Here is a 13,370-nt window from a genome sequence, read left to right as displayed (position 1 = left end):
AAACAAGACGAAAAAAGAAAGGCAATGATGTGAAGTGGAGTGAGGTGAGATGAGATGTTGGGCCTTGGGGCTCGTTTTTGGAGGTATGATTTACGTAATGTGTATGGGGTTTATATGCAAATATGTGTGGATATGTATGTATGAGTGTGTGTGTGTGTATGTATGTATGTATGTGTGTATGTATGTGTGTATGTATGTACGTCAATGTATTTGCATATGTATATCAGAGCCACAGTTCCCAGATTCGGAAGACGATCAAGAAGAGAATATGGGGGCAGCATCGCTTGTATGCCTTCTACTACTACTACTACTACTACTACTACTACTACTACTACGATGCACTACAAGTCTTCAAGCAAGCATCAGAAGTGAAATAGGAAGTCGAAAAGTTGGAAACTTGGAAAAGTAAACAAATTCCCCGCTCAATTTAATCTCTTCTTATTATCCTTTCTTTTTTCTATTTTTGAAAAAAAAAAAAAAAAAAAAAAAAAAAAATTATTCGTCGATACGATCAGCAAATCACAACCAAACCAACGCCAAGAGGCAATTCAGAACCACGATTCTTGTTTAGATTACCTACGCATCTCTCGTTCTCAGGGGGGGGGGGGGTCCATCTTTCCTTTTTCCATCCAATACCGGTGGTAGTCGAAAAATACGTCGTAAACAGGCCCAAGCCGAGCCGAGCCGAGCCAGGCCAAGCCAAGCCAGAAAAGGATGATAAAAGTGGATGCCGAATCACCCGTCTCCGTGGCGACCCTTTCCTTACGCTCCTCAAAAGGTCCCTACCTACCTATCGTAGTGGTGCTATCGAATGAGTGGATGCACGCACGGAAATATCCACGGCTTCTTCCACGTCGGCGTACCCAAGCTTGCTGTATCGCCGGCGGGCTCGGCTCGGCTCGGCTTTCTTATCCTTCTCCTGTGACCTGTCTGTAGAGATGGGTGTACCGTACCTACCTAGATGTGCGATGCCGGCTGGGGAGAGAATCTGCTTTGCCTGCCTGCTTGCTTTGCTTGCTTGGTCTTCGTGGTCTCCACTCTTCGCTAGAGGACTGGTTGGTGGGTGTCTGAGCGAGGGAGGGGCGCTGTGTTCTGTGTCTTTGGGAGGGCCTCCTGCTTTGAATCGTGGGGGAGGGCGCTTTGGGCGTGGGGATCGGGGAACTGGTGTACCGGTAGATGGATATAGGTACCGGTACCTATGTGAGCGAAAGGGGGGGTGGAGGGGGCTGGGACGAATACCTACAAGTATCAATGTCCTTGCTGAGAGGGGAGGGGGAGACGTTGGTATTCAGCTAGGCGAATTATGGGTGGTGGGGGGGGGGGAAGGCAGGCAAATTGCCCAAGGTTTGGAAACTGAATGAACGGAATGGGTGGGATTGAATGGTTTGGCTTACTCGAGTCGTAGTCTCTTTAATTGGGAGTTTATTGAGTTCATCGAGTTCATTAATCTCATGGATTTCATTGAGCTGGTTCACTTATTCATTCATTCAAGCTCTTCACCCATCCCAAGCCAAGCCCAGCCAAGCCTTGTTCTTGGTCCTGATTCTGATCCCCAACCTCGGCCGAGTACCGGTAGTACCGGTACTGGATACCGGAAAGGAATGCTCTCTCCCGCTCCACTACCGGACAATCAAGGATCGCATCTACGCAGCTACGCAATGGGAAGTTGGTGCGTCGCCGACTCACTCAGTAGCAGACTGGCTGGGCCAGATCGTCAATGATCAACACAAACCGCTATCCCGGATGGAGTTGCAAAAGCTGAGCTGAGAGGTGCTCGAAGTTGAAAACGAGACTATGAATCTCCATCTGATAAAGCAGGAGGGGTCGACTTTACCTCGGTACTCGAGCAATGCTGTCGGGGAACCGCCTGTTATCAATGTGTATCTATCTAAAGGATTGGATATACTTTATGGTAATGGCGCGACAGGGCCTCTTCGCAATAGAGAGAATGGATCTGGAAATGTAAGGTTCGAGGGATGACTGATGGCTTTTTGCACCCCGAGATACTCGTCTTTTATGGGATCATGAGCGCTGTCCACGCTTTTGATGCTGGTCTGTACCTGTACCTGTACCTGTACGAGACTAAAGTTTGTCTATTTGTACTTTTGAATCTCTGAGATTGCTGGGTTCGGTTGTGGAGTAAGTGGAGAGAGAAAGAGAGAGAGAGGGACAGAGGGACAGAGAGAGAGAGAGCGAGAGAGAGAGAGAGAGAAGCCCGACCAGGCTGCAAGCGTGACTGAACCATTCACACAGCATCTTCCCTTTCGATGCACTCTATCCAAGACTCTCATACCATACCCGGAACAGCAGAACAGCAAGTCCAGGTTGACAACAGCTCAGAGCCCAAGTGTAACGAACAGTACACAGGGCCACGGGACTCCCGCGCATCACGGAGAGAGGTGGCAGGCCACGAGTGGTGAGTCTCTGCGCCCAGCGGGAGGAATCAGGGGAGCGAAGAAACTGCTCCGAGGCAGAGGGAGGGATGGATCACGGAACCGGAAAATGCGATGATCAACCCGCAAGTCCCTGTCTCCCGTCGGAGAATGTGCCGTGGATCATTCCGAGTCTGGTGATAGACGTTGAGAGGACGACCAGTCGGCCGCAGTTCAAGTTCAAGATCAAGAGAACATGAACGATGCAGATCGAGATCGATTCGAGTTTCGTGATACCGGTCTCCGAATCTATACATTAGCAAGCTCGAGTCCCGTTGGGGGGGGGGTTTATTTAATTTAATTTAATTTAATTTTTTTTTTTTTCCTGTTTCCAGCGATGGCCGTACGCGTCACGGATACTGAGCAACCGTGCAGCAGAGACGAAGGAAGATCGGTGATCCTGTTAGAAGCAAAGAGAATCCGCCATCCGAAAGAAAGAAACGCCAAAAATGCCAAAAATGCCACTCTCGAAGGCTGCAGCGCTGGTGTGACACGCCTTCCCGCACCGACGGCACGAGGCGTCTTCGCGATCCGTTCGATGGTGACGCTGACTCTGCTTACCGAAGCTTTGACGCGGGGGGTAGACAGCCATCATGTCGTGGACGGTCAGTAAGTACCTAAGTGAATCAGGGCCTGGAACATCTCGGGGAAAAAGCTGGGGTGCATACATCATCATCATGCCATGTTGTTGTGGCTGGAGGTGGAGGAGGAAGAGAAGAATGGGTGCCCTTCTAGAGTAGGTCCTGTAGTACTAGTACCGGTACTGTACCGAGGCTAACTAACCACTTGTCCAGAACGGCCAATATCACTTCGCAGGGAATTAATTGTATTGAGCCTACCTGGCTTGGGAGAGGAGGCTTGATATACTCTCCAGCAATCTGACCATGTGGAAAGGGCAAACTTCCTTCTCCGTCAAGTCCTTCGAGTTGCTCGCCTCGCTTAATGATTAGTTGGGCCTTCTCACATCGGCGCCAACGGTCTGAGGTTGCACTTGGTAATCTCATCTCATGATGCTTGCATCATCATATTAGAGGCGGCGTAGAGGCGTGTACGTATCGTATATCGTATTCGTTCGGCGAGACTCTGACGGATGGTGACCGCTCGTCCCAGCTTTGGGATACGTTGCGTAGCAACTAGCCTTCCGGGTCGGGCTGGGAGTGAGTTGTGCACCGATCAAAGCCCCAACGACAAACGAGATGCGCAGACGGTGGTGTTCTGAGTAACCGGGTTTCCGTTTGGTATATATCCAACCCACTCCCGGACGGAATATCTACGGAATATATACCGAACATAGCAAGCTCGAGAAGCCAAGTCACCTAACTACCTGAGATCCGATATTCTAATAACAGCCAATATGCGGCCAGCTGAGGCCTAGCTCCTCCCCAGCTGCTGAGCTGTCACTTGGGGACTCTCTATCCATCTCACATTGACTGATACCGGTATCTCTCCGAACACACCAAGAGTCAACAACTCAAGTGCTGAGTCCGGACTGACCTCCACACCCCCACGCCTCGCGTAAGCGCCCTCAGATACGTCTATCCCATCCGTGGCCATCTCCCCCGGAGGCCAGACCACCCTCACCCTCACCTCGTCTGACAGACGAGACACGGGCTGGCCCATCTCTCCGGCCATGCAGAAGCAGAACAATGCCGAAGCTGCGTCTTCCTTGCCGGACCGCAAGAGAGCCCGCCAGAGCCAGAATGCCAGCGCAGCCCGGGCGAAGAAAGAAAAAGCAGGGAAGGGAAGGCTCGCAATGTTGGCATATCACATAATATAACATCACCGAGAGGCATCGTAGGGAAAGGAGAAAGGGAGACGAGAAGTACCGGTAGGGCTTCCTACTTGCTGGCTGCGAGGTCCCTCACCGCCTCCTGGAGCTGGCTGTGGTTGCTGCACCCCCATCTCGCCTCACATCCTCTCGCGTCGCAGTGATTCTGATCCCATCGTCTGAAAATGTGACCGATGGACACTGCACTGCACTGCACTGCACTGCATGCGCTGTAGGTGAGTTGAGGTGGGTGAGGTGGCATGGCATCACCGTCGCCAACCGGGTGCGAGGAGGGTGTGGAACTGGTCCGTCCGTAGTTTTACCTACCTTACTCCAGGTTGAATTCCAACCCCACGATCCACGAAGTTTCTAGTCTCGAAGTTCTGGATGCAAGTGGCTAGTGAGTTTGAGAGCTGGGATGTGCTGGTGGCACTGTGGCACATTCCTCCGTTTCCCCAGCCATGCATGCCATATATATTTAGTCGGAGACGTAATAGTCAGTGCACTGACTTTGTGACCTGCGGGCTCTCGGTCACAGTCAGGACAAGCAAGTGTCCCAGGTCAAGCAAGTGTCCCACTTCAATTATTTCAACTTGTATTAGAAATAACTTAATAACGAATAAAGCTATGATATTAAAAATTTAATACTTTTAAAGAGCTCGATTCCGCCGATTCATGCATTCAATTTTTATCAATATAGCTCTTTTTATTATCAAGTAATTTAAGTTGCAAATCGTAAAAAAAAAAAAAAAATTTTGATTCTTTATCGAAAAGAATCGAAAATCGCGATTTGTATTAAGAATAAGTCAATAACAAAAAAAGATACAACAATAAAAATTAGATATACGAATCGAGATAAGTGAATTATACTTTACTTACAAAACATATTATATATTTTTTATTATTAAAATAAGTAAAATAATATTTATTACGCAAAATTACAATTGTAACAGCGAAAAAAGCTCGGACAATTTAGCGAAGATTCAAGAACATCAACTTTTCGACTATATTTGTAACTTAAATAAAATAATAATTATAAAAGTTATAATAAAAAAAACAAATGGTACGAGTCCGCTTGATTAAGACTTTTTTAAATATCAAAATTTTTATATTAAAACTCAATTCAAAAGACGATTAATATTAAAAAATATAAATTTTTTAATACAAAATTTTTGATTTTCAAACAAATTCAATCGATAATCAAACATTATTTATTCTATTAATTATTAAATTGTTAATAAAAAGATTTTATACTTGGTTAGACTTTTAAAGATCTCGATTACGCCGACCTATGCATCTATTTTTGAATAATATAGCAATATTCGTTGCTAAGTTATTTCTAATACAAGTTGAAATAATTGAAATGGGACACTTGCTTGACCTGGGACACTTGCTTGTCCTGACTGTGACCGAGAGCCCGCAGGTCACAAAGTCAGTGCACTGACTATTATTTACCCGGTGGATGTTTTGTTTATTTATACTGTACGTGCGGACACTTCGCAGCCGTCCATGAAATTACCGGTCGCCCGGAGTGGGATGAAAACCACAGCTCTTGCTTTCTTCCCCCCGTCCTCTCTGGGTGGTCATCGCATGCAGTTGTAGTTGTAGTTGGAGTTGGAGTTGTGCTTGTAGTTGTAGTTGTACTTGTAGTTGTACTTGTCGGTGTATTTGTAGTTGTACTTGTAGTTGTACTTGTCGGTGTCGAGTACCGTACCGGTCTGAGGGTTGCTCAGGCCGGCTCGCTGGACCTGCTACTCCGGTCCGGTACGGGAGAGTTAGTTGTACTACTAACTAAAGATGAAGCCGGGGAAGTCAATCACCCTCCACTCCATTCCAGCGAGAGTCCGGGGTATGAAGTCTCAAGAGTCTCAAGAGTCTCAGAGCGGGCGAGCGAGATTACAGGCCATATAGACAGGGATAAGAGCCCAATCTACCCCGTAATGGAACATTCCTCAGCAACCCAACGGACTGGGATTAGTGGAGACCGGCTTCCGGCTTTGTCTTACCATACGGTCCTCTGGACTCTTTTTTCGCATTCTTTTGATTGGAGTCTGGGGACCTTTTCCTCGCCTGAGATAAGAGCGGATCGTGTTTTGGCAAGGGGGGAAGTTGGGTACAGCAAGCAAGTACTGGTACTGGTACTGACTGGTACGGTAGGTAGGTAGTAGGAGTAGTATGATTATTATGATCCGAACATAAAATACCCGGACTCCCCCGACGAGCAATCTCGAATACAATCCTCTCTTCCTATTTAATTCCCCATCTTTCACTCCAAGGACATCTTGCTTCTTCGCTCGAGACACACATACAAAAACCCATACCGGTACCGTACATACACCTCGCCACAGATCCCGCACCCTCGCAACATCAACACTATCCCACCGATTCTTGTGCGCTTTACATTCACGTCAACTGTTACCGTCACTTGACGATTGCCACTCTCTGTGTTCTCGCAAGCAATCCTCCCGAACCCGAAGGGCTTCTTGACTGTTCGGTGAGTAACCTACCTGCCTCAGCCCTATCTGCATCCAACACCGACTAACAACAAGCAAGCCTGCTCAGCTCTTCCACCCACTCCACCTTCATAAAAGAACCACCCGCAACCTCCAACACTCCCGTCTCCAAATCCCCAACAACCTCTCCAAACTCTCAGAAACATATAAACATCAACTTTCCCTCTTCCCCTTCTCCTCTAGAAATCATCTCAAAGCAACAAACGCGTCAAGTCACGTAACTCCCCCCCCTCAAAACAAAAAGACCAACCAAAAAAAAAAAAAATGCCCACCCAAACCCCCACGCCAATCACCACCCCCATCCCACGCCGCCGCTCCCCTCTCCTCACCAACAGCGCCTTTGGCGACGTCGACATCAACTACCTCTCGACCAGCCTGTCCATGAAAGCCAAGTCCCCCTACATCTTCGTCACGCGCGACAACCAGAACGACTACTCTCCTCCCGCGCCGCCCCCACCCTCGCCCGTCAACTTCCCCTCCGAGAGCTGGAGCACCGCGTGCCGGCGGTAGCTCCTGACCCCCGCCGCGGCCACGCGCTGAGATGAGGTGCGGCGCGATGCGACGCGAGAAGAGACGGGAGCGTGTACAATCTGTATCGAGCATAATAGGAAATAGGAAATAGGAAAATTGAAAATAGGAAATAGAAACCAGGAACCAGGAAACAGGAAACAGGAGTAGGACTCGGGATGGGGGGTAATCGGAGGATCGCGCGCATAGGGATGCCTGCTGCTCTCCTCTCGTCGTTCTGGATGTTGGTTTGTTGGTTTGTTTGTTTGGTTTGGTTGGGTTGGGTTGGGTTTGGTTTTGCGAGTCGGCGCCAGCTCGGCTATCTCTCCGGGGGAATCGATCGGGGGAAGATACGGAGACGGCGTAGGCGAACGACCTTCGGGCGGGCTTCCTCCTCCTCCTCCTCCTCCTCCGGGTGACCCCGAACGAGCGAGCAGGAAAACAAAACAAACAAAAAAAACAAACAAACATACAAACAGACAAACAGACAAACGGCATTTCAACGACGGCAAGGGGGGGGTCGCAGCTCATGCACACCGGTGTTATACGGAGTTATAAAAGAAAACGGTTGCCCTTTTTTGCTTTTTTTTTTCTCGCCGTTCTCTTCTTCCTCTTCTTCTTCTTCTCTCTTTTTTCTCTTCTCACCTCGGGCCTGGTCGTGCGGCTTGCTTGCCATGTTGATGCTTGCTATGCTGGGACGGACCCCTCACCCTCTCTCTTTTCCCACCTGTCTTCTTCTCTCGGTCGTAATCACGAGTAGACACCCACACACACCACATACACACACGCACGGGGCGGTCTCGAATCATCTTTCTCTGTATAATATTGCTCTCCCGATCTTTTCTACTACTCGGGAGGGGAGGGGGGTGTGGGGGGTAGAGAGAGAGAGAGAGAGAGGGACATGAAATACATGAAATTCCGAGATGGAAAAATAAACAAAAAAAACATTAGCGAGGACATATAACACACACGCACACACACACATATATATATATACATAAGGGCGCGCGGAGACTTTGCATCCTTTCTCACCGCGTATCGGTGGATTCAAGTACCTAGGCAGATGGGAAATACCTAGTAGATAGCAAATAGTACTCCGTAGCTAACCAGATGCGAATGTAAAATGGTAACGAAAGCTTTCGTTGAATCGATCCACCGCCACCATCACCATCACCACCTCCTCCTCCTCCTCCTCTACCTCTCCAGACGATAAGCGCCTAGCTACGGTATCCCAGCCCAGCACAGCCCGGTACAATAATATACCGTATCACATTACCATCCCCTATCTATCTATCTATCCCATCCTATCCCATCCCATCCCACCCCTTCCCGCTCGCTGTTACACTTAGGCATCCATCACATCACACCACACCATACCGGTCCTCCCTCCATCCGTCCTCACCCTATCACCCCCCCCTTTCCCACTCCCACTCCCACTCCCACTCCCACTCCTTCCATCCCTCCCCTCGTCCCAACAACAACAACAACAACAACAACAACAGCCATGCGCCGTGCGCCGTGGGGGAGGCACTTACTTACCAACCAACGTAAGGACGTAAGGTAGGTAGGGGAAGGGGAGTGGGGGCTCAACCAACCACCCGCACCAAGATCTCAACCAACTCTCTCTCTCGATCTCTCTCGGGTACGAGGTTGCGAAAGGGAGGGATAGCGGTATGCATGCTACACACACACACACAGATATGTTCGAATGCATAGGTAGTAAGTACTGTTAATGGACCAGGGGCGCGCGCGTTTGGAGCCTCGTTGACGTGGGATGGGGATGGGGATGGTGTGGATGGATGAAGGGGTGAAAGGGGTGGATGGAGGGGTGGATGGGTGGGTGGATGGTTGAAGGGGGTGTGCGAAGCTAGGCTAGAGATGGAGAGAGGGAGAGGGAGAGATGGAGAGAGAGAGAGAGTACCTAGGTAGGTACGGACGGACATACATACATACATACATACGTATACCTAAGTAAAGAGGGATATGGTCAGGCAAGAGAGGAAGAGAGAGAGAGAGAGAGAGAGAGGGATGAGAATAGAATAGAATAGAATAGAATGGAAATACTTTCCCACTTTCTCGCTTTCTCACCCTTCCATTCCTTTCGGCTTTCAGGGAAGACCCGTGCCTTCTCCTCTCTCCTGTCCTCTCCTCTCCTCTCCATCTTCAGCCTACCTAATCATAATATCACACACACACACACACACACACACATCCTCACAAACACGAAAGAGCGACAATGACGATCACATAGGTAGGTAGGTAGATAGAAAGACCAGATTTTTCCTTTTTCATTTGCCTATCATCATCCCCATCATCTCATGTAAGACTAAGGCAGAGCCCCCATTTTTGATTGGGACCCCCCCCCAAAAAGGAGAGGGCATTAATTCCTCTTCTTCCCCCGCCGAGACAGAGAATCGCATGCCTCCTAATGGCTGACCAGATGTGCCGCACCACCTCTCCAGCTCCATGCCTCCGTTCATGAAAAAATCCCAATCATGCATACTCCCCCCTCAAGACCCAAAAGATAGAAAGCCTCGCCCCACGCAATGGGCCATAGATGCAAAGGAGGATCCCCCCCCCCCGTGAACGCCTGCAATGCCGATATATCCCGACGGCTTGCCGGGTGCTGAATATGTACCGACGCCTCTCGATCCGAGATCCGAGGTCGTCGTAAAACTAAAACGTGGTGTAGACAAAGAAGTAGAGAAGAGGTCGGAGTAGGGACCAATTCGAGAAAGAAGTAACGCGAGAGGAGAACCTCGTCTATAGCTCCCGGTAATCGCTCGGTCTCGCCCTACGTTGTCGTCCCTGGTGACGATGCGGGTTAACCGGCTTGCGGAAATAGGCATTGTCCTCTTCATTCGGTAGCGGCTCCGAGAAGACTGTCTTTTGCTGGTTAGGGAACTGGCCAGCGGGCGGTCCTCCTCCTCCGTTGATATTAGGTCGTTGCATGGCTCCGTTGGCCATGTTTCCACCGCCGTTCATCATACCCATGTTAGGCATACCGTTGAAGTTGTTGAAGCTGTTCATATTGGGGAAGGCATTGAAGCCGTTCATGCCCATCATGGGATTCATCATCATGGGATTTGCCATGCCCATGCCGAAGTTGTTCATCATATTTGGCATACCGTTGAAGCAGCCGCTAGGACCGTAGAACTGGTTGGGCATTGCGAAAGGCATGGGAGGGAATCCGTTCATGCCATTCATCATCTGTTGCTGATTTTGCAACGCTTGCTGCTGTTGCATTGCCTTTGGTCCTTTCGGGATCTTGGGGTTCTCAAGCAGCTCATCCGCTGGGCGTTTCTTGGGGTTGCTTGCATTTACAGGAGCCTTGTTATCGGCTGTGGGTGTGGTTAAGGTGGTTGTTGTTGTTGTTGTTGATGATGATGTTGGTGGCGACTTGCCCTTGGCTGGTGGAGAGGGTGACTTGGACTTCGCCTTCACATCAGGTGCTGGTGTGGTCTCAGGCTTCACGCTCGGACTGCTCGATCTTTGTTTCTCGGCTTTGGAGGCAGCGTTCTTCTCTTCCAGGTAGACCTTGATCTTGGCAGAAGTCTCATCGTCAGGCGTCAGATCGTCAATCAACACGCCTTCAGTCTGGCAACCAGGACAAGTGAAGTCGCTCTCAATGAGCGCGTTAGTAATGCATTCATTGCAGAATGTCTTCTCACAACAGGGCGTCTTCATTGGGTCTATGAATATTCTCTTGTCGATGGAACACTCCAATCCCCTATCCTGCAACTCCTTGTCCCCCAACGCAGCAGCCTTCTGCGCCGCAGCAGACGACTTGGTCTTTGCTTGGAACTGCTCCCAGGATGCCTTGTCTGGCTCAGCAATGACAAATTGACCCTCCGCGTTCACCATGATACCAGAAGGTGGCTTTGAATCCTCCGTACCATCTCCATTAAGAGCCGTGGGCTTATCAACGGTCTTGAGGAATGATCTGGGAATACCAGTTGTACGCTTGATACGAGGCTTATTCTCGAAAGTTGGGTCATCGTTCGTCGGGCACTCCTTGATCCAATGCCCTTTCTCTCCACAACGATAGCAGATATAACCTGGAGGCGGCTCGTTATCCGAGGTCTTCTTGTGATTGTTGTGGTGATAAATCTTTGTTTGCCTAGGAAATGTTAGCTGCGGATTTTCCGATGGTATGCGGTCAACTTACTTTCCCATCTCCTGCAGTTGATCGTTCCATTGTTCAGTCTGGGCTTGGAACATGGCGTTCATGCGCTCCTCTTCTGTCATGGAGGCATTGTTCATCTGTGCCATGGCGTTACTTGTAGCGCTTGCCTTTGCATGTTGCTTTGCCTGCTCCTTGCGCGACGAGTTTTTCGCGTTTAGTGGCATTTTGCCAGTCATATATCTCTGCGCACGTCCGGCACCTCTCTTGATGGCAGGCAGGCGGCGGGCCGTAACGGTCGTCGAACGGGGTACGATGGCTGTATCGTCATCGTATTCTGGCTGTCGTTAGTATCTCTATTGCACGATAGTTGAGTAAGACTTGCCTTCTTTTCCGTCTTCATCGTAGATTATGAGATCGAATTCTGTACCATCACCTAGACCGCTTGTGATAATGATATCACGCTTGAGCTCGAAGACGGAGATACCAGTACCGTCGAACTTGATTTGCTGAGCGTCCTTCTGGGACTTGAACTTGAAAAATACTGAGGAGGCCATGATGGCGACCCGGAATGTCGTGGTAGTTGCCTTGTCGATGGTGAGTGTGTAGAGCAGAGGAGACAGGCTATCCTATGCACTTGGGGGGAAAACGCAAAGTAGTGCTCAAGAGTGAAAGGGGGACAAATTTTTGATTGCGACCTTTTTGACTTCAGGTTTCTTCTTTCTTTCTTTTTCCGCTCAAAGAGAACGAGGTGAAATCAAATCTGATTGCAATCACTGGATGTACCAGGGGCTCTGGACACACGAGAAGCTCTGAGAGACACGAAGGAAAATGTACAGGATCGCAAGCAGCACCGCTGCGAGTGTGATGATCTGAAATTGTTGGGTTCTTCCTCCACCACACACAAAAGCAACTGGACTTCACTACCACAAGTGCGCGCAGCTCCGAATTCACTTTCCACCAAGTATGCTCCTCCGCAATTCCTGGGCGTCGTTCAGACAGCAAGGGTGCTGGTGTTCTATTCCGATGGCAGGACGATAGGTTGAGGTCGAGGGCCGATGGACGACGGTGTTTCGTGATGGGGTTGTTGAGGTTGTTGAGGTTGTCGTGGTCTCTGGTGCGAGGAGATGAAGGTGGGGAATGAAGGGAATCAAAGGTGGCTGGAATAAATGACAAAGAGCGAAGGCGCTAGTGCGTAGCGTCACAAACATGTATCACGTGATATGTCACATGAAGGTAAAGCAAACGTGAGAGCTTAGCTAAATATTTGCAATACAAGATGTGAATAAGAAACACGAGCCATTCACAATCCTACGTTCCAGTTTCGTACGCAAATTTCTAGTCGCTATCAAGCTATTCACCTCACTCATAATCACCCCTCGACCGGTCTCACTCACGATCAGCTGATTTAACCCAAAACTCCATCCTCGAATCAGTATCCAGCCGGCTAGATATTAGCTACCATGGACATTGCCACTTGCCCTGGGATTCCTTTCTTGCCTCCCTAGGCCTCAGGAATTTCTAATGAATTCTCCTTTTGTGGCCCTCGCAGGGAGAGATAGCGCGAGCAGGTTGCCGCTGCAGAGCGAGCCTCTAGAGGTCCGCCAAAAAAAAATCAATGAAAAGGCTCCGAGAGTAGATCAAGTCACTGCCGGGACTCTACTTAATAATACGGGTATCCTTTTTCAAGAGGCTGATAATTTTTGTCTGTCTATTGCATATGAGTATGAGCGGGTATGAAGATACCAGAATAGAAATCCAGCTTAGAAATTGAGACTCGATCCTTCTCGCACCTATCTTTTGCAAGAAACTCCATGCTCTCTCCGGCGGCACGACTCTGTGAACATATCAAAGACTGATGCGTATTGCGTAGTTGTTGCCACCTATTGAAGCTAGCCATGTACTTTTAACTGCTTCTTCACAAGACACGCTTGTTGAAAATGAGAGACAGTCCGTTGTGTTATAAGGAGACATTCACTTTGCACATATGTGTCACCACTATAATTCAAATTCAAATCCAAAGCTAT

General features: G+C 49.1%; 2 protein-coding genes across 2 annotated transcripts; one reads left to right on the top strand and one right to left on the bottom strand.

Moving 5' to 3' along the window:
• Positions 1-5,997: 5,997 nt before the first annotated feature.
• On the top strand, positions 5,998-7,223 carry L3040_005667 (uncharacterized protein; the record flags this gene model as incomplete). Its single annotated transcript, XM_066154602.1, has 4 exons — positions 5,998-6,049; positions 6,658-6,694; positions 6,754-6,930; positions 7,049-7,223. The coding sequence occupies 4 exons, from the start codon at positions 5,998-6,000 to the stop codon at positions 7,221-7,223; spliced, it is 441 nt and encodes a 146-aa protein (XP_066011454.1).
• Positions 7,224-9,983: 2,760 nt separating this feature from the next.
• L3040_005666 (uncharacterized protein) lies at positions 9,984-11,900 on the bottom strand (the record flags this gene model as incomplete). The annotated part of the gene is made up of 3 exons (XM_066154601.1): positions 9,984-11,340; positions 11,389-11,680; positions 11,729-11,900. 3 exons carry the CDS (start codon positions 11,898-11,900, stop codon positions 9,984-9,986), a joined length of 1,821 nt encoding a protein of 606 aa, XP_066011453.1.
• Between the last annotated feature and the right edge of the window lie 1,470 nt (positions 11,901-13,370).

Source organism: Drepanopeziza brunnea (assembly GCF_022702325.1).
Source record: "Drepanopeziza brunnea f. sp. 'multigermtubi' strain 214-2 chromosome Unknown ctg9, whole genome shotgun sequence".
NCBI lineage: Eukaryota > Fungi > Ascomycota > Leotiomycetes > Helotiales > Drepanopezizaceae > Drepanopeziza > Drepanopeziza brunnea.
This window is presented reverse-complemented; position numbering and strand designations above follow the sequence as displayed.